We start from the raw sequence: 27230 nt of genomic DNA, 5'->3' as shown, positions 1-27230 counted from the left end.
ATGACTGAAACTAAGAGACAAGCTTTGAAAATAAATGGGACCAGCAATAACACCTGTTAAATGGGATATTTAAGAATAGACTGACTGTTAAACTGCCAATGGTAATCATAGGGTAATAAATCACATTATGATAAAAGTGGAAGCACTGTCAGGGCAAGAACAAGTAGAATGGGGTCACAGGGTCATCTCTGTTGACTGTTTGGGCTTGTTGCCATAACAACATGAGATCACTGTCCTGTCATTGTGTACATTTAAAGTAGGGTAGTTATTATTGGCTGGGTGGGACTTACCAGCAGTCACATACAATATGGTGACCTCACTTTCTGTGAGGTCACATAGGACATTGATGTTTTGTCCCAATATGCAGATCTCCGTGTTTATCAAAGAAGCAGTGAATACAAGACTGATTGAATGTGAATGAATGCCGGCGAAGTGAGTCTGCAGGGCACAGTGTATTCATACAAAACTATCGGTATTTTATCCTGGAAATTAATCTGTTATCAACATACTCTCTCGCTTCACCTAATTTCTGAATTAGTATTATCAAGTTCTGTGTTTGTTGGATACCTAATTTACTCATTGTGGTGGTTACAGGTACTATTTTGACTCCATTGTAAATTTCAGTCGACTACGGAGACACGCGTGTCATTCATCAGTACATGTGAACATAGACACACTGTGTGAAACATGGGGTGTGGAGCAAGTGCTAGTAGTTATAAACCCAAGGAAAACAAACCCGCAGCCACTTCTACAGCTGGTGGACGCAATGCTGTGGCGAAGAGACTGAATGATGATCCAGGCAGACGTATGAATAAAACAGATCTCAGTCGGGAGTACGTAGACAAACCACCAACACCACCACCATCAGGTAAGGTTCAATTATACATCAAGGCCAATCTACTGTTGCTAAAAATCAATACAATTGTTGTTATTGTCAACCCCAGTTTGTCGTGTTCAACACAAGGAGACTGCAATATTGTGAAGTTTTGGAAAGTTAAAGAAGTAAGATGCAATTACACAACCATTATTATTATTGGCTACCAGAGCTTGCACCATTGACATTTTCAAAAAGCTCAACAGAACAAAGCATGGTGTACATAATTCAATTAGCCCAGTGCATCCAAGGACAAGTACTTATAGCTTGTCTGTGGTCCACCATTCACACTTTCAAAAATGTCAGCAGAACAAAGTACAGTGTACGTCATTACCGTCAGTGTTATTACTGACTACCAGAGCTCAGTGCATCATTCACACTTTTAAAAAGGTCAGCAGAACAAAGTAATATAACCACCTTTGTTATTATTGACTACCAGAGCTCAGTGCATCATTGACACTTTCAAAAAGCTCAACACAACAAAGGTATGGTGTAATTCATTACCACCATTGTTATTATTGTCAGCCCATGTTTGCAGTGTTCCAACACAGGGAGACAGCAACTATTGTGTACACTTTTAGAAAACCAAATAACAGAAAAAAAAGTCATAAGTTTAAGTAAAAAATATGATGTCATTATAGTTATTACCATGGCATTGTTTTAATTGTTAATGTTTACTTGCAGTATTCAACACAGGGAAACAGCAATTATAGTAAATTTTTCAGAAATCTTTATGATGTAATTAGTATGACCATGTCTACCCTAGCTTAGGAGACAGCAATTAATATTTTACACTTTCAGAAAGCAAAAGAACAGAAAAATTTAGTATTGACTTTGCAACTATGATGTAATCAGTTACAACCATTGTTATCATTGTTAAGCCTTGCATGGAGTATTCAACACAGGGAGACAGCAATAGTATACACTTTCAGAAAGCAAAAAAACAGAAAAAAAGCAGTTATACTTAGAGAGTCTTAAGCTAGTTCATTAAGTGTACACATATTAGGTGTTTGATTGCTCAGACATGCTTACAAGCATTCAGATAACCAACGATATATATTCACTGAAAATTGTTAAAATACCAATACAAATGTAACTGTATATGTCAATTAGTGGTTTACTTGATATTAGTAGTAGTAGTAGTAGTAGTATGTTTATTAGAGTGACATGTAATCATGTAACATAATAGTAACAATACAAGTCAGAACAAGGAATTTACAATGGGCTTACAAGTCACTACAGTCAGTGTACAATATATACAGTCAGGTAACACTGTTGAAAGAAAAAAGCAGACTACATCCAAAAACTTTCGCAATGTAACATAATACTTTAGGTCTGTACATACAATATATCACGCCTTCTGTTGAAGGCCCTTGAAACAAATTTAATCTTAAGGAGTAATAACTTGACTGATATTGTCATTCAGTTGGGACGTGGACCCAAAAATCAATTTGCTTGGACCATTACTACGGTATGTGTACATAGCACTACATAAATTTACTGGTAGTTGATTCAGTACTGTTCATGGTGTATGAGAAAGTTATAATATCTAGTTTCAAGAAATGTTCCAGTTACAGCTATAGTGCAGATATAACTGTAGCCAAACAATTAAAATAAGAGTACGCAGGGAAAACATGCGTTGTAATCGGTACAGTCAAGCTAAACAACACCATTCTTTTAAACATACAGACGTGGTTAATTCAATCCAATAAAAAATAGCGCCAATTTTGCATTGTAGCACAACTGTACAGTTTTTAAAACTGTTTATCCACATGTTGATCCATGGTAAAGGTGTTCATTTGCTGAATGATTATCCACTGGCAGTGGCCTATCCAACCCTGTTGTTATCTTTGCGATATATGCGATCATTTGGCTGTTGCTATGGGTGTGGTCTTGTTGCTAGGTATATTTCCATACATTTTTTGAATGTTTATTCATTAGTCCATTAATCCCTGATGTGATCTTTGGAATATACGTGATCATTTGGCTGTTGCTATGGGCGTGGTCTTGTTGCTAGGCAAATCTACATACATTTTTTGAATGTAAATTCACTTTTCTATTAATTCCTGTTGTTATCTTTGTGAAATACACAACCGTTGGCTATTGCTATGGGCGTGCATGGTCATGGTTGTTAGGGATATTTGCATAAATTTTTTTTGAATGTTTACTCACTTGCCTACCAGATGATGTTATTTGACCAAAATATACTGCCATTTGGTTGTTGCTAAGGGCATGGTCATGGTTGCTAGGGCCAAAAGAAAATTTGCAGAATAAGGCTTCTAGAAACATCTCACCAAATTTCAGTCTCATTAATCAAAGTATATTTTTTTACTTGCCCGATCCTCAATAATTATATCATTTAATTTATTTTTGATTTATTTTCAGTTAACATTTTTTTCATCTCTTTAAACTGTTTCAATATTGTAAAACTGGTTGAAAGAGAAAAAGGCCTCTGATAATTACTATTATAATAATTTAAAGTATATTGCTGGATATTCGCTGTTTTATAATATTACCCTAGAAAAATGATGACCTATGATTTGTAGAATTGTATAACTTGAAACATGACAATTAATAGTGTAAAACTAATAGTGCAATGGAAGATCACGTAACGATGGAAGTGTGAACTTGATGGGGGGGGGGGGGGGGGGTATAATGTGTACCTGGCATCTCCAAGTACTAATTGGACACTCAAGGCCTCAATGGTTTAAATTAGTCAAATATAGACACGAACTAAATTATCGTTTTTCGATGGGTTTGATTTAAATACACAAGTGGGTGATAGTGCTTCTGTTGTGTCAATATAAATTTCCTTTGAGTCTTTCTTAGTAAATCAAGACTTCGGAAGCTAGAGTAGTGTCAAGTGCGCTGGTGTAGTCATATAACAGAAGTAGATTGTATAAGTGTGGCAAGGGAAAGTGTTACACATTTCTTTCATAATCTAAAATATTACCAGGGAAACCAATGTGCTATGGACATACTAGGATACACAAAAACTAAAAGTGTTGTTTTGCTTATCAATAATTTTTGTGTATTGCTAATCAATTTATTAGCACTACTGAACTGAGGTTCAGTAGTGCTATAGGCATCGCTTGGTCAAAAAACTTAAACTCAGAAACTACTGTGCAGATTGGTGCGAAATTTGGTGGGAACATTCTGCAGGGGGTGTAAAGTAAGATTTGTTCATGACATGATGATTCCATAAGTAATATGCAAATTAGGGCTAAAAATGTATCTTTTTGGTTAAAAATCTGTAATTCCAAACTACTGAGCAGATTGGGCTGAAATTTAATGGGAATGCATCTAGGGATGTATGGACGAAGAAATATTATGTATACAATGATTCAATGAGTGATATGCAAATTAGGTGTGAAAATGTTCATTTTTGATCGAAAACGTATATCTCAAAAAGTACTTGGTCAATAAGTCTGAAACTTGGTGAGATGTTTCTGAAAGTGTTATTCTGCAGATTTTCTTTAAAACATTTTGACAAAATTGGCCCTAGCAACCATGACCATGCCCTTAGCAACAACCAAATGTCAGTATATTTTGGTCAAATAACAATATCATCTGGTAGGCAAGTGAGTAAACATTCAAAAAATGTATGCAAATACCCTAGCAACCATGACCACGCCCATAGCAACAGCCAAACGGTCGTGTATTTGACAAAGATAACAACAGGGATTAATAGACAATTGAATAAACATTCAAAAAATGTATGTAAATTTGCCTAGCAACAAGACCATGCCCATAGCACAAGACCACGCCCATAGCAACAACCAAATGATCACATATATTGCAAAGATAACAACGGGGATTAATAGACAATTGCATAAACATTCAACAAATGTATGTAAATATGCCTAGCAACAAGACTATGCCCATAGCAACATCCAAATGATCACGTATATTGCAAAGATAATATCAGGAATTCATACACAAGTGAACAAAAACATACAAAAATGTATGCAAATATATCTAACAACATGACCACGCCCATAGCAACAGCCAGCATATATCGTAAAGATGTAGCAACATGGTTGGATAGGCAACTGGATAGTCATTCAACAAATGAACACCTATTGTTAGCATGTACTAGCAAATGGCTAAACATTTTTAAAAACTCTACAGTTGTGCTACAACGCCATTGGCGGTATTTTTGCTATATTAAAGTTTATAATTTAGTTGATAGATTCGTTTCTGAACTTTTACATTCAAGAACTGTTTTGAGAAGGACAAAAAAAAAACCACACAACTGAACGTCCGAACCCACATATGGGTAATGGTACTCACTATTCACCTAGAAAAGTGATGGGGTGTACTACTATATCACTATACCAATTAATTACCTACCCATTTCAGACAGGAATCAAACCCATATCATTATAAATTAGCATTTAGAAATATTTAAAATTGATACCCATCAATAAAGTTATCACAACTGAACTCTTATTTAAGTAGTTCAACAGGGCTATAGGTGTCACAAAATGTGTGTGTGTGTGTGTGTCTGTGTGTCTGTGTGTGTGTGCATGACTCAAGGTCAAAAACCACCTGCCTGACTGACTTGAGTTTTGGTGGATACATTACTTTTGGTGTCTACATGAAAAATTGTTCATATTATCTCTATATGATTGACTAACTAACTAACTAACTAACTGACTGACTGATTGCTTGTTTGATGGACTGATTGATTGATTGATTGATTGATTGATTCATTTTTCCTTTCACAGATAAACAATTGAAAGTGACAACTCTCGATATCCAATTGGAGGTGAACAGACGAGCACACCACACAGATGAGTATGAACTAAATAATTTAATTGTTAGAAGAGGACAGAGTTTTGATATTACTGTAACATTTGATAGGCCGTACAATGAAGACAATGATAAAATTACACTGGAAATGAAAATGGGTAAGTTATGTTTATTTTTTAAATTAGTATTCTGTTTTTGACAAGTTTCATTTCTGACACGCTGATTACTGGGGTCCAGGAAATAATGTGTTGTGTATAATATATTGGTATATATCAGATATATGATGATTACTGGAGTCAGTGAACAAATGCATTTCACATAATATAATCATATGGGTTTAGTAAACAGCATTTTGTACATTTCATGACATCAGATATACAACATGGTGATTGCTGGAGTCCAGTGAACAAGTGCATTGCTGTACACAAATTATCACATTCAGACATGCTGTGATTACAAGAGTTTAACAAACACTGCGACGTTGTGTACATTTCATGACATTGTGATGATTGCTGGAGTCCAGTGAACGCTGCATTGTACACAATGTTGTATCAGATACGCTGTCATTACAAGAGTTTAGTAAACACGTACTGCGTAATGTGTACATTTCATGACATCAGATATATGGTGATTGCTGGAGTCCAATGAACACTGCATTGCTGTACACAATATTATCAGATATGCTGTGGTTACAACTTGGGTTTAGTAAACACTACAACATGTACATGTATGTTGTGTACATTTCATCATGAATAGTGGTGGGTGATGATTGACGGGAGGGGTCCAATGAACACTGTCTTGACTGTGTACGTTTGAAACTGATGACCTAAATTATAAAAAATAAATGATAATGATTGCATAGTCTCACATGGAGAATTATTGACTTACAGCCATGAAATGCGTATTATTTCAATGTCACTCTAACATAGTAACATAAGGGCATTATGTGTGTTGTTAAAAAAACAATGACTTCATTAATTTGTCATGAACAGAATACAGAACCTCGGTGGCAACAGTCCCTGGATGGGTGGTATACCCATACTTGTTGGCTAAATTTCAAATGTACCCTTTCCCAGAATATTTCAATGAAAAACACCCCCCTTTTTAGTGAATCTGGGAGAAAATCACTGCAAAAAACACCCCCTTATTTCCAAAATCCGTGAGGTTTTACCTTCTAGGACACCTAATCCATACACTAACACTGCATGTATGCATGTACACTGTTTGCCCTAATGTTTGAATACTATAAATTGTTTACCGTAGCAAGTACCCCCTTTTTTTTACGATTCTACATACCCAGATGGCTGACAAAAAACACCCCTATTCCATGAAATTTCTAACAAGCATGTGTACCCGCTTCGTCTGGGACATCTGCCACCACCAGGATCCAGAATCATCAGTTTTCTACCTTGCACTGCTATAGATCTTGTTGACTATATAATTGGAAAATGACATAAACATTGTTTCAATTTTAATAATAACGCATAATTATAATAAAATGAATCAATTGGTTTCTCATTTGAGATATTGGCGACCCCATTGGGTATTAAATCAATTTAGTAATTAGTGTGATTAAAAGTAATTTCCCCGTAATTTACAATGATACATACAACATAAAATATGAATTGTGTAATACAAAGACTAAAAAGCTGCCAGCATTTAATAGATCGAGTCTTAATAGCTCATGATTATCTGGTGAATTCATTATGTTTTACAAAAACTGGGATATTAAATGAGATAAACTACATTGGTTTCATCAATTTCACTGAGCGGGCATCCCATTCTTAATATGAAGAAATGACATAGTCATATGCTACAGGCTTTGCTCACTAAATTCCCAGTACCCGAAATAGAATATCATGTACTCCTATAGGTGTATCATAAAAATAATGAACATTTGATTTCTTGGTCAACACCATCACTTCCGCTCCACGTGCTAACCACATGCATTGAGCATTAAGGTGCATGTAAGAATATTGAATTTTGAATTTTGACCCTCTAACATAACGTAAAATGATATTGCAGGTACTGAGAATTCTGTCCGATCAAAATGAGTTAATGTCAACTACTGCTATTGTAACTGCATTATACAATACAGTAACAATACAAGCAGTCAACAATACATTTAGTAAAGTAATTCCCTGAGTATGGCCTGCACGTCACTTCCATGTAAGTTTGGATCAATGACAGCTCTGTACTGATAAGAGATAGTGGATCTCATTTAGTACATAGACATTTTCAATATATTACAATATTAGATTTTACTCTGTAAATATTGCCTTCTTTTCTGAAAATATTGTTGTTAAATTCAAATTGAACATAATTTCCTCTCTAAAGTTGGTGTACTGAGACACATCCATGCAACAATTTAAATGCATTCATATTCAGACAAACAGACAAACACAAAAAGAAAGACAGAAAGACACATTTCCGTATTTTCAAAGTCTCCCTCTCTCTCTCTCTCCCTCTCTCTCTCTCTCCCTCTCCCTCTCTCCCCCCCCCCCTCTCTCTCTCTCTCTCTCTCTCTCTCTCTCTCTCTCTCTCTCTCTCTCTCTCTCTCTCTCTCTCTCTCTCTCTCTCTCTCTCTCTCTCTCTCTCTCTCTCTCTCTCTCTCTCTCTCTCTCTCTCTCTTAAATTTATAATCCGGCTTAAGAAGAAAAAAATTGTGTGGTTCCAATTGCACTCAATTTTAGAATAGGTGGGGTAGGTAGCTTTTTTATTAAATATTTTGTATTAATATATATTTTTTTCATATGTGAGCTGACTAGTTCAGGTAGTTATGTTTTCCGTTGTTTTCCATATGGTCTCTGTGTTATTGGTTTCTTCTCATCAGATGTACAGCCATTACAGATTGGAAGAACAGTTTTATATTGTCTTTTTAAGTTGATGCCAGTTTCTGCATCCACTATTTCTTGCGAGACTTCACGATGTTTCGCGATTTTATTATTGTTTTCTCAAATACGTAAAAAAAAAAGTTTGGGGGTTGGTGTGAAAAACTAAAAATCAAACAAAATTTTTTAGGCCTCACATGAACATAGGTAGAGAGAAAAAAAAAAGAAGACTTTTGTAATTTCTGAGTCTTTTGTAATGTTTATCAGACATGGCAATCTCAACGATTCCCTGCATTGATATCACCATGGAAACAACACGTTCTAGTCAAGATATAATCAGAGATATGTTCAGATATCTAAGAATTTGATCATAGTACACCAGTCCTCAACATCACACTGTGTGGAATTTATACTGTATGTGAGGCCACATCAATAATTGCTACTTTATGGTAAAAAAATTAAAGACTGGTGTATATTTCTTCAGAACTATCATAATGACTTTACTGTAATTGTTCTTTGTAACTGTCTGTTACTGACTTGAACAGTATATTTCTCCACAAATGCATGTGTCTTTCTGAGTTATTATATATTTAGACTTCAAAACTGTCTACCTGATGTTATTTACTCTATATTTCTTTGTAACTATTTTCCTGAGTTACTGTTTATTTCTTCAGAACTGTCTTCATGACATTACTGTGTATTTCTTTGTTATTGTTGTCATGACATTACTGTATATTTCTTTGTTACTGTTGTCATGACATTACTGTATATTTCTTTGTTACTGTTGTCATGACATTACTGTATATTTCTTTGTTACTGTTGTCATGACATTACTGTTACTTCTTTGTTACTGTTGTCATGACATTACTGTATATTTCTTTGTTACTGTTGTCATGGCATTACAGTATATTTCTTTGTTACTGCCTTCATGACATTACTGTATATTTCTTTGTTATTGTTGTCATGACATTACTGTATTTCTTTGTTACTGTTGTCATGACATTACTGTATATTTCTTTGTTACTGTTGTCATGACATTACTGTATATTTCTTTGTTACTGTTGTCATGACATTACTGTATATTTCTTTGTTACTGTTGTCATGACATTACTGTATATTTCTTCAAAGCTGTCGACATGACATTACTGTATATTTCTTTGTTACTGTTGTCATGACATTACTGTATATTTCTTTGTTACTGTTGTCATGACATTACTGTATATTTCTTTGTTACTGTCGTCATGACATTACTGTATACATGTATTTCTTTGTTACTGTTGTCATGACATTACTGTATATTTCTTTGTTACTGTCTTCAGGACATTACTATATATTTCTTCAGAACTGTCTTCCTGGCCAGTTTCTGTATATTTCTTGAGAATTACCACGAAATATTACACACTAATAAACCTATATTAAGTAAGATACTACTAAGTCAGATGATAAAGAATTTGTTTATAATATTAACATCGATATTAGATGGATTTGAACCACCTGTATGTATTAATGACTGGAATTCCATCTTCGACCAAAACAAAGTCTCTACAATACTTTGAAAATGAAGTCAGAATCTGATAAAATGTTATTGATTTGCAAAACATAATTGTATTGAAGCCGAGATTGATTTATCAATTTAGTTATTTGTTATATACTAATACTTTGAAACTATTGATTTCTTTGTGAATATAATTCTACGAAAAGTTTGGTTTTATTTTTGTCTGGAAACTAGATCAGCTATTTATAAACAACATTGTGTAGTTGAATATCATTATGATTTTATCATATCATATCATATCATATCATATCATATCATATCATGTACCGTACAAAATGTACTGTACAAAATGCACCCTAAAATGTACTTTACAAAATCAAAAATCTACTCTACAAAATGTTCCATACAAAATGAAAAAATCTACCCTATAAATTACCATACAAAAAGCCGACATAACAGTGCCTAGCCTGTAACCCAATAACTTGATAATTAGTGTACAGGCTACGTACAATATATCTTAACCATGCATTGTTGCTTTATTTACCCAAGTATCCTCTCCACAATCAAAATGATATAATTTTGAACAAAACGTAATTGAAAGATAATGAGAGTATCATTATGCCACTTTCAAATCAATTATTTTCTTTAGTGAATTGTTGTTGTGATCATCATTGTATTAGAGATCAGCCCCCTTGACTGCCGTTTAACTTAGTTTATCGTCAAATAAAATGCTTGAATAGGAACCATCAGATTTATGGTCTGCTTAAAGTAAGTACAACTCAATGTGTTACCATGGCAACATCTCGGCTCTAGTTGTGAGGTTTTGTGTGGATTATAATGTGTGTATTAGTTGTATCTTTTCACACAGCGTATCTTTAACACCTGTCAGCTTTCTGTATACAGACTCTACATCAATACCCTTTGTAATGATCTCATGCAACAGATAGAACACAGCCACACTAAATTGTATCCTTCAATTACAGTGAGAAAAAAAAATCGTATGGATAGTATATATACTGTGCAATGTTAATTCCTGAGAATCATGTGCATGATCACGAAATATTTCTGTAACATAGAACTGCGATGGTGGGCAGGAAGTACGGTACTTATATTTCAAAGGGTGGGTGGGTGCTGCTGCATTACATGTCCTCTATGCATATATAAATTGTAACCCTAGATATTTTCGCATGCGTGCATTATGTGTCAGCATCCATCTGTCCATCTACCTGCTTCAGTGACCATTTCATACATAATTTTTGCAATTTTACAGTCTTCAGCTAGTTCTCAAAGACTGATTTTTTTACTAATTACTAGATCAGCTGCCTTGTCACAGTTCATGTACAAGAAGGCATATTTTAGTCACTATATTTTTCCATCTTTGTTTTCCAATGAAATAAAATGAAAGTGAGTCTTTAGTGAATATTTGTAGGTTTACAATCATTGAAGGAAATGAACGGTCTTATTTTGCACTTGCTATGAACATCAGTAAGCAGAAACTGGCAGTTATGGCTTTGGATGTGAAATCTGAGAATTATCACTGATTTCACTGTGTTAATCTTCATACTTAGACAGGGCAAGACATTCTCAGAGACGGTATTTATAATGATATAATTTATGTCTTTACATGAAATGGTTGCCATAGTAACCAGTATCCAAATGAAAAGCGACCACTATAGGATTCCTCATTCAAGTCCTTACCATTTACAGCGTCAAAGACTACATAGCCGAAGCCAGATTTTAACATATTTCCTTCCAGACAGTGTGTATCTGTTATTTAGAAATTGCAATTTCTCCAAATATTGGCTTTTCACTAGCTTTTCATAGATTCTCTTGGCTTTTATATCAGTCAGTTAAAAGCTGGAAAGGAAATGAAAAAGTAACAAAAAAACTAAGTAAACTAGCTAATAATTGTTCCCAATCAGTATTATACCTTCCCTGATTTAGCTTGCATATCAGTCAGATATTAACACCCCCCCCCCCCCCCCCCCATGGGCAAAGCCCAAGGAAGCTTTATACACATACTATATTGAGATCCATCTGTCTGTCGATCCATCTGATCAGTGTGTGTGTGCATATTTGTCAGCGTCCATCCGTCCATCCCCCTGCTTCAGTGATCATTTCATACGTAAATCTAGTCGTTCCATGATGGACAGTATACACTTTAACTGTCTAGTCAAGCCGGCAATGACTTTTGCACATTCTGTGCTCCCCCCAACAGTGTTCATATAAACATGATGACATCATCGTGTCCCCACATGATTTTAGTTTAAACAGACTGGAGGTGGTGTTCTGGTTGGACATTTGCATATCACATCAGTCCTATAGGTCCTAGAAACATGAGAACAATGACAACAGACTGTCAAATTGTGATAGATTATAAACTGACATGTGCCGTTACACTTCGCTCACTATGTGGTTGAACCACAATTAACACCTTGATCGAGTCACTGGTGTGACTATATGGTAAAAGAGTATACTATCTGTCATGGAACTAGACGAACATAAATCTCGATCCTAACAAATACTGCATGTATTGTTTTTAATGCAAACATTTCCTCCCCCACATTGTTAACAAGATCAAACCAAACACTTTGTTGGTATCAGTTTGCAATTAATGTTTGTGTTACCGTAGTGAAACCTTAAAAATACCTTTCTTGACAATCTGTACACCTCTTTGACATTTCAATCAACGCCTGTCATCAAACACCCACCTAGTACTATTAATACAAGATTTGTTCAAGTCCTGTGGGGGTCGAACATTTATTCACTAATGTATATAACCACAAGTGAGAAAAGTTTACATCACCATCAGAGAACCTGAATGTTATATCATACCATACTAATGAGCCATTAAGTTAAACAAACAATATGGAATATATACTCTGGTTGTTCTACGTCACAACAATTAACAATTTATGTCTTGACAACACGGACATCTACGCCATTGCATGACTTTCACTGATTTTTCTTTGATACTACTGGCACTAGTATAATTATATTATTCCCCAATAGTTTTCTTCTTTCAGCTGGAAAAAAACTCTTGACCTAAGGGTTGTCACTACTCGTCTAGGGACTCATAGTGACAAAGCCCCCCATAGGTCACTTGTATTTTCCTTGGCTGAAGAAGAAAAATATTGGGAATATTTTTTTACATCTAATTATCCCTCAAAGAATTTGTAATTTGCATATGTTCTAGCCTAATACAATAACAAATTTAAAAGTCACTAAAAATATTAAGATCAACAAATATCGACTTCTTTTCAAAATAAGAATTTCAGTTGACTTTCTGTGGTCGTCCAATCATAGACGTTGGAGGGAGATCAGAGTTGCTCCAACGCCATTGGTCCAATGCACATCTGGATGAAGTACATTTGTTTGTTGATGAACACAGTGCATTATGATGGTGCATATAAACTTTCACCCATCACAAATTCTCAGACCCACCAAGTTGAGGTTTGCTTTGAGCGATGCTATATGGTTCACACAGGAAAAATGTGTTTTGTCGTCGCTTGTAAAAATTTTGATCTCTATCGTTAATGATTACTTTGCTTGATCATGATAACACGCATAATTACTCAAATACAATGCTTACATTGCAAGGCACACCCTCCCGATGTACCTCTGAATATTTTGGTCATTGCACTTTCAATTTAAAAGTAAAAAAATTAAAATTAACTTCTCATCACCTATTCCATAATATATTATTCTTAGAAGAATATGTTTGATGATTATATAACACCTGTAGGCAAATATGTGACCACAGGAAAGTTTTGTAAAGTTTGTGGAGAATTTGGAGTCATCTGATGACATTGCCTCATGTCAGTCAGCAGGCATGCATATGCAAATTAGCAGAATATAAATATTCATGACCCAAAGTGCTTAACTTCTGAATAAAACAATCATATTAAAATATAATCTGCAATATGCATTAGATGTCTTCTGACTCCTGAGTTCCATTGAACATGGCAGTGTATCCATTGGTATGTATCTCCACTGAACAATGAATGAGGAACAAGTTTCAACACCACAATTCTCAGTATTTTAGTGGGCATATGTATTAAAGTGGTGTATAACTATGAAATGATCTCTGAAAACTAGTTTATTTAGGGTTCCATAAAGTTGCAGTGTTGTTTTGGGACTTCCAATGTTTAAACTATGTTGATCACAGGGTGATTATAGAATCACAGAACAGAGGAGGAACTGCTATCACCCACTTGTGTAATACACCACATTGTAGAACATATAGTATATTTAGTTTGCATCTATCTTAAGTAAACCAAAGGCTGGATTAGCTGTGTTGTATCTACTACGGTGGTTATCCCCTGTAATTGTAATTCTCAATCTTTGTTCAAACCACATTTGATTTTTTTTAGTGTAATATGTACAGAAAGTGTAGACAATTGGGTGGTACTTATAATACAGATAAGATCATTTTGAGGGACCAAGACAGACACATCGCAAGTGTTTCTGGTTTCTAGACTGACACGACAGTGTGTTAAAGTAGCCATATGGACAGAACAGCTTCATAGCACCTGCTAATTGTGGTAGTTTGTCAGACAAACTGATCAGACAGTAAAAAGGTGTGATAAAAATAGACAAGAGCTCTAAAGCAAATGGATGTCTGACTGGCTGGTAATCGTTCAATAGTCTAAATTGGATTGAAGCCTTTCAGCTCAGACATTACAAGTCAAATGGTAAAAGTCAGCCGATTTTTTTTTTATCAGTAATAGTCTTGGCTATCTTATCAGTGAAGTGTACATGCTGATATCGAATTGCTATGATTTTACGGTATCAAAGTGAGCAGCCATCCTTCCTATCGCATCTAAATTGATGTACTTCAATGACAATTGTTTGAACTATCCGTGTTTTCCTCTCTTTTTCCGAGGATGACTCCTACTTTGGAACATTTTGACAGTCTAATGGCCTCTTTTTATTGTGTGAATATAGCCCTGTCCATATCTGATCCGAATCAAACTGATCCAGATCACTTTAATCCGCATCAAATTCCTTTTCCATCCACACTAAAAAAATTAAAAGATGGATCTAATTAAAATAGCGACTCATATGTTACACTTTGAAGAAATGTAAGTTTTTAAAACAAAAAATCAGCCATTTTTAAAACATATCACTGTTTAGAATTACATGACTTTGTATAAATAGAAGTTGTTTATTTTCAAGGCTGAAAAATGCTTGATTTTAATTCATTAATTTTAAGTCATTGGTTTTAGTTTTAAAGGGAATTAAACGGAAACTGTCATAAATGCATCAAGGATGTTTTAAAACAAATGAAAAATGCTGCAGGGCATTTGTGTGTTGTTCATTTAAGTGCATCAATTTGATGAGACATTAAATACAATGAAAATTGTAAACCCGCAAACAAATAGCATTGCCTGGTTTGACACAAATTTCATTAACATTGCTACATTTTATCATATAGCTGGCTAGACAAAAATCTTACCAACAGCGTTTCATCAATCGTCTCAGTGGTATGACAGACTTCTTTACCAATATTGTTACATTACCATTATCTTAGGAGATCATCGCCAAATTTATACGTCCCATGTATTAAAACCTATGGTTCTTTGATATTTTTGAGAGAGTCAGTTGACTAAAATGTATCAATAGTAATTCAGTTCTTGTTGTGTCAGACCATAATAACATGTGGAAATACAACATCGCAAACCACAGCCTCTTTAATGGCACCGTCCAAAACATGCCGTCTTGTTATTTCGCAGTGTCGTGGAAGAAATAACAAGCTCTGGTTTGAAAGAATGGTGGAAATATTAATTAGATTTTTGTCGAGCCAGATGAGCATGTAAGTAATTGGCCCAAAACTGACCAAGTACTGGCAGAGCTACGAGCTCGCAAGTCTCAGATGAGACGATAATTCAACATCAAAGAGATATTTAGTCAGGCCAAGCAAAAAACTGTAGCAAAAGTTAGTGAGATGTTTGTCAAGCCAGGTCACATTTTGTTTCAGGTTTTATGATTTTTGTTGTAAAATTGGTATATGATAATAGATATGCTGCTTAGAGGGGAATATGCCACTGCACAAAACATTTTCATTAACTTTTAAATCTAGAGCGTCAACAATTGATTGAAATGATTTTAAATCACTAACATTCTAAAACGCGTTGTTGCCAAGAAACACTGAATCACATGAAGCTTGTCCCTCATTCATTGTTCAGTGGTTCCTGTCCTTGTCATGGACACATATTGTCTCGTGGGAGTTATCAGGCGTGCATATTAGCAGACATGGATTTATGAGAAGAACATGAATATTCATGAATGGTTTGCACTATAACTATACATGATCAATGTTTATGAATGCAAATTTCCTACCTAATGAGGGCACTGTACATGACATTCAAACCACTACTATGCTTGCCCATTTTACTACAATGTAGTATATCAATAGTAGCAAGACAAAATGTGGCAAGAAACTGCATTCATTCAATCTTGCTATCTTAAAATGTAACATGCTATTTGATTTCTGTGTAATGTATCAAACCCTGAAAATGAGTGAATACTATAATGAAGTGGGCAGTACCGGTATATAACTCTGCAAGAAACTTCACAATAGTACTAATTCATGTAATAATTTTTGTCTTCCATTAGGTGAACCACCACACAGGATTAGTAAAGGAACGCTGGTCAAAGTACCGTTTGTTGATGGTGAGTTCTCGTCCTACGACTGGGGTGCCAAGATCCTTAGCAAAGAAGGCAGTACAGTGACACTCAGTATCTTCTTGCCTGTCATTGCCTACGTCGGCCGATACTTGTTCGGTATGGAGATTGTGACTGGCAAGGATGAAGACGCCGTCAAGTTTCGTCACGACATGAAGGAACCGATCTTTGTACTCTTTAATGCATGGTGTAAAGGTAAGTGTGTTATTAAAGCAGCCACAGGGATGAGGATTGAGTATTTATTTTGATTTTTAAGTTATAAAACAATTTTATCATCATGGCTGAATTCCTACTTGAAAAATCAATATGAAACAACATTGACCAAGTCTGTGTTTGTAACTCAATATATTGCAAAAAACTAAAATATATGTAAAAGGTTTCTTGTTGTACGTACAACAACACACATTTTACACATTTTGTTAATGTTTTGTAATTTATTGAGGTACAAACAAGGACTTGCATATGTTGTTTCATATTGATAATTTGAGTAGGAATTCAGAAATAATAAAATTATTTTACAAATGAAAAAATCAAAAATAAATACAAATCCTAGTTTATATGACCATTTTAAAGTAGTACACACACCTAACTTTTGTCGTTACTTTAATGTTCAAGAGAACACCAACCTATTCTCAGCTTAAAATCAAGCAAAAAAAGTTGGGGTCACCATGCAAATTTTTGAAATAACGTTCAAAATGATATTCAAGTTGAATCCAAAATGGCCGACATATACAATGTTACTCAATATGGGAAGTAAAAGATTGCTTGATGAAAAACAAGATGGTGAACTCTAAATTGTGGTGGGGTCAAGTTTTCATATGGCAAAATCTTAGGTGATTATTTGAGCTCCTTTGATTTCAAACAAATTATCCTTAAGATGCATTTTAAATCTAATTTAAATTTACCATCAGTAGGATAAAACAGTTGCAGACTACCTGGGACTTTAACTTGAGAAAGTTACCTACCCAGCCAAATTGTTGCTGTACTGCACAATAGAAATTTTATAGCATTGTTATTGTGAAAAACTATGCAAAGTTTATACAACACCTGATTAATTATCATCAAGCTGAATTCAGTATACTCCTAGACTGAAACATTCATGTACATCAGAAATTTACAGTAACAGGAGTGTGAGAAACGATGAATCGTTCAGTGTAAACTACCGGTACTTCAGGACAGGGAATTTTCTTCTCGTACTTGGAATTAGCAAAAGCCATTCAGAAACAATTTATGTTCTCAAGTTTTACGCCAGAAAGTATTCAATTTGGTATATGGTACAGACCAAACCTGTCACGCATGTTATAATGACAACATTTACAGAAGTTACCAAACAGATGGAACAATGTCTGTCAACAAACATACAAAATCGGTTTCGATTGCAATTTTTCTCAACAAACGTACAAAGTCATGTTTCAATTTTAATTTTTGTCAGATGACACAGTCTACATAGAAGGCGCATTAGAAAAAGAGGAATACGTACTAAATGATACGGGCTTTATATGGTATGGCAACTACAAACAACCTAGAAAAAGAAGATGGATTTTTGGACAGGTAATATATTCAAGTTTCCAACTGAGTGTCCAACTTAATTTTTGTTCAATATAGTAAATATTTTTGTCATGAAATAAAATAAATTATGCATAGTTATGCTGTTATGTTTTCTAAGCTATGATTCACAAGGAGTTTTGTTTCCATCAATTTGTTAATTCAATGTTTCATGATATCATTATAGACTGCAAAAGACATTGTCCTATACCTTCCCTTGTGACTGTACACACTGTACATACTGTAGGATTGTGCTTGGAAATGAAAACAGAAGAATCCTGTCTACTCTTGCTAACAGATGTCTGACATACATTGTAACTTGCTGACACATGTTACATAATAGCTCCTATTTGTGGGGCCAAATATTAAATTCACACATGTCTGGGAGCTAGTCTTATCTGACTTTGATCACACACACCATTTTCAGTGTGGGTGCAAACAATGCAAGGTGTAACTATCAATAAACCGAAAGGAGTGATATGGTTGGAGGCAACAACAATTTGTTCCAGAACAGCAAGCACACAGTTCCCCATTCAGTCGAGGAATTGTTGAGCGCCCCCAATGGCAGATCTCTCAGTCAATGATATAAGACATTGGCATAAATGCTTCATTAATGTATAGTTTGAATTATTGGCAATTTTAGAAATTAAAACATTGATTTGAAATCAGCAAAAATTGCTAAATGTTTAAGAAAGAAAAATTTGAGATCATTCTATTGCATGTGACCAGTGACAGTCCATTGCATACACTATTATGGTCCCGAAATCATTTCCATAACGATGTATATTTTTTTTTGTAGTATGATGAAGAGGTGTTTCCAGCTGTGATGTATCTGTTAGAGAATGGTATGAATCTGCATGCACGAAATAACCCAGTATATGTGACAAGAGCAATGTCTGCCATTGTAAGTATATAATGTAATCCCAAAACAATCTAAAGCATTTAGTTAGTGCTAGCTGTTCTGAAAGTTGATGTTATTCATGGGCTGAATGTTACTTTGCAGTATTTGATCGTGTTCTGCCGAATCCCATAAGACAACTAATGCATGTCCATGACAAGAACCTCCACTGAACAATGGATGAGAAACAAGTTTCAACCCTGGGGTTCTCAGCAATAATGTTTACTAATTAGCTGATTTACTTTCCAGAACTCAAACTTGATGATGATAACACCTGGGGCTGTGATCATTTCTTGCACTGGTATTTCCCTTTTAATTGTCTTTTTTCAAGGTGATTATATTTTTCATTTTATAAAAACAACAATGTCTTGATCTGCAGACTAATGCACCTGATGATGGTGGTGTACTGGTTGGTAACTGGTCTGGAAATTATGCTAGTGGTACTAAGCCAACCAAATGGACAGGAAGTGTTGCCATCCTAGAACAATACAATCGAACTAAACAACCAGTCCAATTTGGACAGTGTTGGGTTTTTTCTGGCGTACTGACCACAGGTAAGCATAAGATAATTACAGTTATATGAGAATCTGGGATTGAGACATGGACCTTTAAGTATAACAGGATTGAATATTGTCATGACATTATTGAACACATATTGCCTGGCCATGAGGGCTATAGCACCCATTTATTACACCTGGGGGACTGTGAGTTACCAGAATCACATGCTATTTCCCGAGGCCGAAGGATGTGCATGTGATTCTGGTAACTCACAGTCACGAGGGTGTAATAAACTGGTGCTTAATAGCCTGAATATAGGCCAGGCAATATGTGTTTTATGATATACCTCATGCTGTGAACTCGCGGTGGCTGACGACATCGTCAGAAGCTGCCATTTTGACCTGCTGTGAACGCACGGTGGTCACGTGACCATGCAATAGTTGATGGAACTATTTCCCTAGTGAAATAGTCATTCTATTTTCCTATCACGTGACTGATTCTAGCGAATCATGGCACAGCATTATCACTAGGTATATTATAAACAATAATATAATATTTTTTGATATTTTGTTTGTAGTTCTGCGATGTCTTGGTATACCTACTAGAAGTGTAACAAACTATAAATCAGCTCACGATACTGATGGTAGTTTGACAATTGACCACCACAAAGATCAAGATGGTTTTGAAATAGATCCCCTGAATTCAGACTCTGTCTGGTAAGAAAATAATTTATACGCAGGCCTAAAAAAAATTATGTGGTTCCGATTTTGCTCAATTTTAAGTTCGAATCTGTAGATTTTTTATTTTATTTTTTATATCTAATTCTTTTCCATATGTGAGTGTCTAGTTCAGGTAGTTATTTTTTTCCGTTGTTTTCTATATATGGTCTCTGTGTTATTGGTTTCTTCTCATCAGATGTACAGCCATTACAGATTGGAAGAACAGTTTTATATTGTCTCTTTTTAATTTGATGTCTGTTTCCACATCCACTATTTCTTGCAGACTTCACAAATATTCGCAATTCTATTTTTTTTTTCTTGAATACATAAAAAAAGTTTATGGTCAGCAGTGAAAAACTAGACAATTGTCTGGACCAGCCAACTATAATGAGCACCCTTTGTTCTCCGTAACTATCATAATTTGTGAAAATGTAATATTTCATTGTAGGAATTACCATGTGTGGAATGACTGTTGGATGGCTAGACCAGACTTACCTAGTGGTTATGGTGGCTGGCAGGCTGTGGATGCAACCCCACAAGAGAGAAGTGAAGGTACCATGCACATGTGTATAACTTGATTTGACATACATGTATACTGTGGAATAACATATGTTCAAAGTGTTTCATTTTCCCTTAATTAATTAACCAAATTAAGTCGATGGGCAAGATGAATTAAACCATGATTTGTCACAGTCAACCCAATTTTATAATTGATGAGTCAGACCTGGTTTTAGGTTGTTTATGCAGTGTAAGAGGTGCTTTGTAAATGGTTTAATCCTGTGTGCTTACTATTAAGGCTTCAATGGATTAAAAATTCACAAAATTTGGACATGTGATGTTTTGGAACTACTCACACTACTGAAACTGTGTGAAATATATTGTGAATTTGAATCAATACTGTATGCTGCAATGCATTGTACATTCCCCAGGGAGTTGGAGAAGTAGGCAAGGGTGACTGTGCCATTATAGGTCCGTGCCAAGGATATTAACTGTAAAGCACTGCTTTGAGCACAGTGTGGGAATTAATATATCACCATGTAAATGCTAATGTTATCATAATTATGATTTTACATCAATTTTGATTGTTTTTATTTTACCGTGATTTTTTTTAATTTTTGCATAATAGGCCTTTTCTGGACTGGCCCTGCTCCCCTAGCTGCTGTAAAACAAGGCCATGTATACGTGGGTTATGACACTGGGTTTGTCTTTTCTGAAGTCAACGCTGACAGAATTGAGTGGGTATGCAAAGTAAAAGATGGCTATATTGACGATATGACGCCGGTGACTATCAAGAAATCGGCTGTTGGGATGAAGATTAGTACCAAATCTATAATGAGTAACGACAGGGAAGATATCACTCACCAATACAAACATCCAAACGGTAAGTACAACTACATGAAGAGTAGAGATAAACCGGTCCACTGGTAGATCACTTGAAAGGTTCAATGCTGCTGCGAGGAAAGAAACAATGTAAAGTACGAAAGATGTAATTTATAAAGTCAATAAACAGTCTCGAATCAAACTTTTGTTCCAAACACAAACGTAACATTTTCCACTGCACACTGCAATCTGACTTCTATTTCCAGATGGTCTTGAATGGTATTCTGCCATAGACTGTGATTGGTCAAATACATAATTATGAAAAACACAAACTTTAAGTTGGAATTTCTCTGTCATTTCCAAATGAGAAAGCCATGGCTAGTTAGGGTGTACTGTTTCAATCCTGATAGAACCTGGTTGGTACCGTCAAATTTTGACCAATTTGAGTCCATACAACACCCTATGAATCAAAGTTTTTGAAAAATTCAGTTGATCATTGTGTAAGCTGTTGAAGATCCAAAGCATTTTTGTACTCATTTGCACCAAATACCCTATACGCTGACACTTACAAAAATTGCAAACTGTATTTTTGCAGGCTCAGAGGAAGAGAGAATGGCTGTACGCTGCGCTGTAGAGCACGGCACCAGGCCCGACACGTACAACCGAGATATAAAACCCGATGATGTAGAAATGTGGATAGACACAGGAGACGAAGTTACGATTGGCGATCAATTTGATGTGAAGGTTTTCATATCCAATAAAAGTTCTGAAACTAGAACGCTGGATATCTTTGTTTCAAGTCATGTGTGCCATTATACGGGCGTTCCAATACGTAATAGTCGCTGTAAAGCTGATCATATCGACCTCGTTATTGAAGGAAATGAACGTAAGTAATGAAATAAAATAAACTATAGATGCTCATTTAATGTTTGTATCAATATGCCTTTCCAGCCTGCAAACAAGAAATTGAGAATACAGTGCCCTCACTCAAATTGGGGGCATCATCCCCTCGTAGTACCGTTTCTTAAGAGCTTTGTTCCTTGTATTCTGTAGAAGTGTAAATCAGGGACGTTTTTCTTATTGTCCAGACATCGAGGAAAGCAGCCGTGCTTACGATTAACCGAGTAACCTATACTATGTATTATATTATAGCATTTACCAATTCCAGTGAATTTTGTGATGTCATCGCTGTACATTATTACTGATAATGTACACGTACTCCGTTATGGGCATCGCGGCCCCGGAACGAGCATAACAATACAAGCTTATGTCCGTAAGGCAATAGAGGTGTGGGTATTTAAGAACAGGGAAATTATGGTGTAAACACCATATGAATTTTTTTTAAAAGATTGAAATTAAAATGAAACAAATTTGTGTTCACAGCAGTTCATTGATGTGTATATGTGTGTGTACGTGTACGTACGTGTGTTGCTATGATTAGTATTCAGCTTCCGGGCTGAACATGGCAGACGATGTTCAGCGCTGTCACTGCCGCTGTGTATATTATACGTTGTTTTGCGTTTCTCGGTCTACAAATTCACTGGAATTGGCAAAACTATAAAATAATAACAATAATGTACGCCCTCCCAGTCCATAATGGACTCAAGCAAACTTTGCACTCCATAATGGGCTCGGCTGTCGCCTCGCCCATTATGTCGTTCAAAGTTTGCTTTCGTCCATTATGGGCTGGGAGGGCGTACATCATTGTTTAAATATACCTCCGAAGTACACACAGACAGGAAGTAGAGCGCCACCATGGCAAATTTTGGAAAGGCCTATAGGCAACTCGGTCTTGACCTTTGCATTTGTCAAGATAAAGAGAGTAGGATATTTGTGACATCATCAAAATAGGTTTTCCCATAAAACCTTGCAGGAAATCCTCAAAATGGCTGAATACATGTATATGCATTAGGGTTTGTTTAATTTACAAGATTTAAAAATTGAAGAAGTTACTGAGGTGCTATTCCATAATTCAAAATCGTATACGAGTTGATAGCATTGACAACTGAAGCGTACTGAAGGCTGAAATGAGTTTGATGGGACTTTATGGTTTATTTTTGACACAAATAATTTGTGTCAATGATGTTATTTTCTTTCATTTTGACTGACTGACTGACTGACTGACTGACTGACTGACTGACTGAATGTATGAATGTATGATTTATTTAGTTATACAAAACCCATAAGATCGAAAAACCACAGTTCCAACTTTTATCTTTCATCAAAAATACCCCTACTTGCATCACTGCATGTTCAAACTTAATCCATTCATACTTCTGATGTTGCCATGGTTATTTATGTTTGGTAGAGTTGGACGTAAAGATGCGCGTAACTCGTGAAGACTACTTGCACAAACTAGTTGACCAAACCTCTATGAAAATCTATGCAATGGGTAAAGTGAGAGAGACAGACCAAATGTGGTCTGACCAGGATGACTTCAGGGTTGATACACCAGACCTCACACTTGAAGTAAGTATATAAAACTTCTATGCCGACAACTGAGATGACAAATTTGATGTTAGGGATGATCGCACAATGTCACACAAGCTCAATAAACGAATTTCATTTGTTTGGGGGGAGGGGAGTCTGGCAGCAATTGCTGAACTTCATTTTCACACTTCTAACCAAATTTCTTTCATGCCTTCAATGATATTAATAGGTTCTGTATTTACTACTGAGTGAGAAGTTGATTAAAATTTACTTCTAATATGATATACAGTGCTGGGTTTCCAGTAGTATTTTAATGTGTTTACCGTCATTGCATCGATCGTAGTGGTGTGACTGTTACAATTTTCATCATGGTTTATGTCATTTATAATCATGTCAATGTCATTTATGAACGTTCGCTTAAGGGGACAATGATTAACGAACAACGTTTGCTTATTGATTTGTGCGATATTGTGCGTTCGTCCCATAGTGGGCAACTTTCCAGGGGACATGCCACAGACTTAAAGCATAAGCAAAGACCAACCCATTTGACAAATAATGTTATGAACACTATGTACTAGTTAGCTGACACTTAAAAATCTAAATTTGACATACCAAGTACTGATTAAACTACAGACATCCACAACTTGTGACGAAGAGTAAATTTATTTTGAAAAATCGGAACTCCAACTTAGTCTTCTGAGTTTTCATTCAAAATAGCCTCATATGGAAATTTAAGAAAACAATACTCACCATTAAGTCACTGGATGGCTAAATAATCCATCGACAACTCTTATATGTTGAAAGCCATTGCCCTCAAGATTGGAAGACCAATTCTTGGCTCTAAAGAGCTAACACCAAGGATTATGGGATAGCTAACCCACAAGTTAAAGGTGCACTTAGCAGAACTGAGTATTTTTTTTTTGGTCAGACAAACAACAATATATTCACTGAAAATTGTTAAAATACCAATAATTAGACACTGTACATGTTGATTAGAGGTCGATTTCATCCACAAGTAGTACAATAACAGGTTGAAATCGTGATTGAATTAGGTCGCTGATTTTGGGGCGAGGACCCAAAAATCAATTTGATTGGATTTATTGTACCATATTATGTGTAAAGCTACACAAATGTATTTCTCCTCTGGTAATTCAATACTGTTCAGGGTGTATAATATTACAAATAAATCATTATATCTAACGAAACAGTTTCAAAAAACCATTCCAGTTACAGCTTGTGCAACTTTAAAATGAAGGCTGAGTAAGTCTGAGGGCTATGGAATAGCTGTAATAATAATCATATATTAATTTGGTTTTTTTTGTAGACAAAAGGTGAAATAAAAGTTGGGAAAGCATTCAAAGTGAAAGTTTATCTCAAGAATCCTTTGCCACATGCATTAACGTCATGTACACTTGATGTGGAAGGACCTGGTTTGCAAAGGCCTAAAGTCATCAAACAACGGTAAGTCTAGCCTTATCATAGCCTTGTAAAGTAAAAAGGATAGGAGGTATTCCATGTTACACCACATGCATTAAGTTTGATGTTGGTAAACAAAAAAAATATGGGATTTATATATATTCCCTGTTGTAGTCTCTAAATACAAGATTTACACTTAGATATTCTGATTGAAAGGTGATTTTTCATGTTATTCTGTTTTAGTACTGTTCCTGGTTATAAGCTTAGATATTCTGATTGAAAGAGGTGATTTTTCATGTTATTCTGTTCTAGTACTGTTCCTGGTTATATACTAATAGATATTCTGATTGAAAGAGGTGATTTTTCATGTTATTCTATTTTAGTACTGTTCCTGGTTATAAACTTAGATATTCTGATTGAAAGAGGTGATTTTTCATGTACTTCTGTTTTAGTACTGTTCCTGGTTAGAAACTTAAGATATTCTGATTGAAAGAGGTGATTTTTTATGTTATTCTGTTTTAGTACTGTTCCTGGTTTAATTAGAAACTTAAGATATTCTGATTGAAAGAGGTGATTTTTCATGTTATTCTGTTCTAGTACTGTTCCTGGTTATATACTAATAGATATTCTGATTGAAAGAGGTGATTTTTCATGTTATTCTATTTTAGTACTGTTCCTGGTTATATACTAATAGATATTCTGATTGAAAGAGGTGATTTTTCATGTTATTCTGTTTTAGTACTATTCCTGGTTATAATAAGCTTAGATATTCAGATTGAAAGAGGTGATTTTTCATGTTATTCTATTTTAGTACTGTTCCTGGTTATATACTAATAGATATTCAGATTGAAAGAGGTGATTTTTCTTGTTATTCTGTTTTAGTACTATTCCTGGTTATAAACTTAGATATTCAGATTGAAAGAGGTGATTTTTCATGTTATTCTATTTTAGTACTGTTCCTGGTTATAAACTTAGATATTCAGATTGAAAGAGGTGATTTTTCTTGTTATTCTGTTTTAGTACTATTCCTGGTTATAAACTTAGATATTCAGATTGAAAGAGGTGATTTTTCTTGTTATTCTGTTTTTAGTACTATTCCTGGTTATAAACTTAGATATTCAGATTGAAAGAGGTGATTTTTCTTGTTATTCTGTTTTTAGTACTTTTCCTGGTTATAAACTTAGATATTCAGATTGAAAGAGGTGATTTTTCTTGTTATTCTGTTTTTAGTACTTTTCCTGGTTATAAACTTAGATATTCTGATTGAAAGAGGTGATTTTTCTTGTTCTTCTGTTTTAGTACTGTTCCTGGTTATAAACTTAGATATTCTGATTGAAAGAGGTGATTTTTCATGTTCTTCTGTTTTAGTACTGTTCCTGGTTAGAAACTTAGATATTCTGATTGAAAGAGGTGATTTTTCATGTTCTTCTGTTTTAGTACTGTTCCTGGTTAGAAACTTAGATATTCTGATTGAAAGAGGTGATTTTTCATGTTCTTCTGTTTTAGTACTGTTCCTGGTTAGAAACTTAGATATTCTGATTGAAAGAGGTGATTTTTCATGTACTTCTGTTTTAGTACTGTTCCCGGTCTTGGTGAACTCAAGACAGAGGTTGAACTGACGCCACGGAAAGCTGGTAAAAAAGTCATCGTGATATCATTTGATTCGGACCAACTTACTCAAGTTACGGGATCATTGGACATCGAAGTTGAAAAATAAGAACTGTAAAACACAAATAATAAAAAAATCAGGCTCCGTCCCTAA

General features: G+C 35.0%; 1 protein-coding gene across 1 annotated transcript; it reads left to right on the top strand.

Moving 5' to 3' along the window:
* Positions 1–737: 737 nt before the first annotated feature.
* Positions 738–27230, top strand: LOC144447550 (protein-glutamine gamma-glutamyltransferase K-like). The gene is made up of 13 exons (XM_078137600.1): positions 738–868; positions 5605–5787; positions 16574–16837; positions 18075–18193; positions 18987–19091; positions 19465–19639; positions 20161–20299; positions 20751–20854; positions 21429–21683; positions 22218–22508; positions 23931–24091; positions 25377–25513; positions 27044–27230. Exons 1-13 carry the CDS (start codon positions 808–810, stop codon positions 27183–27185), a joined length of 2136 nt encoding a protein of 711 aa, XP_077993726.1. The 5' UTR covers positions 738–807; the 3' UTR covers positions 27186–27230.

The sequence above is a fragment of the Glandiceps talaboti genome, chromosome 16 (genome assembly GCF_964340395.1).
Source record: "Glandiceps talaboti chromosome 16, keGlaTala1.1, whole genome shotgun sequence".
NCBI lineage: Eukaryota > Metazoa > Hemichordata > Enteropneusta > Spengelidae > Glandiceps > Glandiceps talaboti.
Note: the sequence above shows the minus strand (reverse complement) of the source record. Positions and strands in the feature narration are given on the sequence as shown.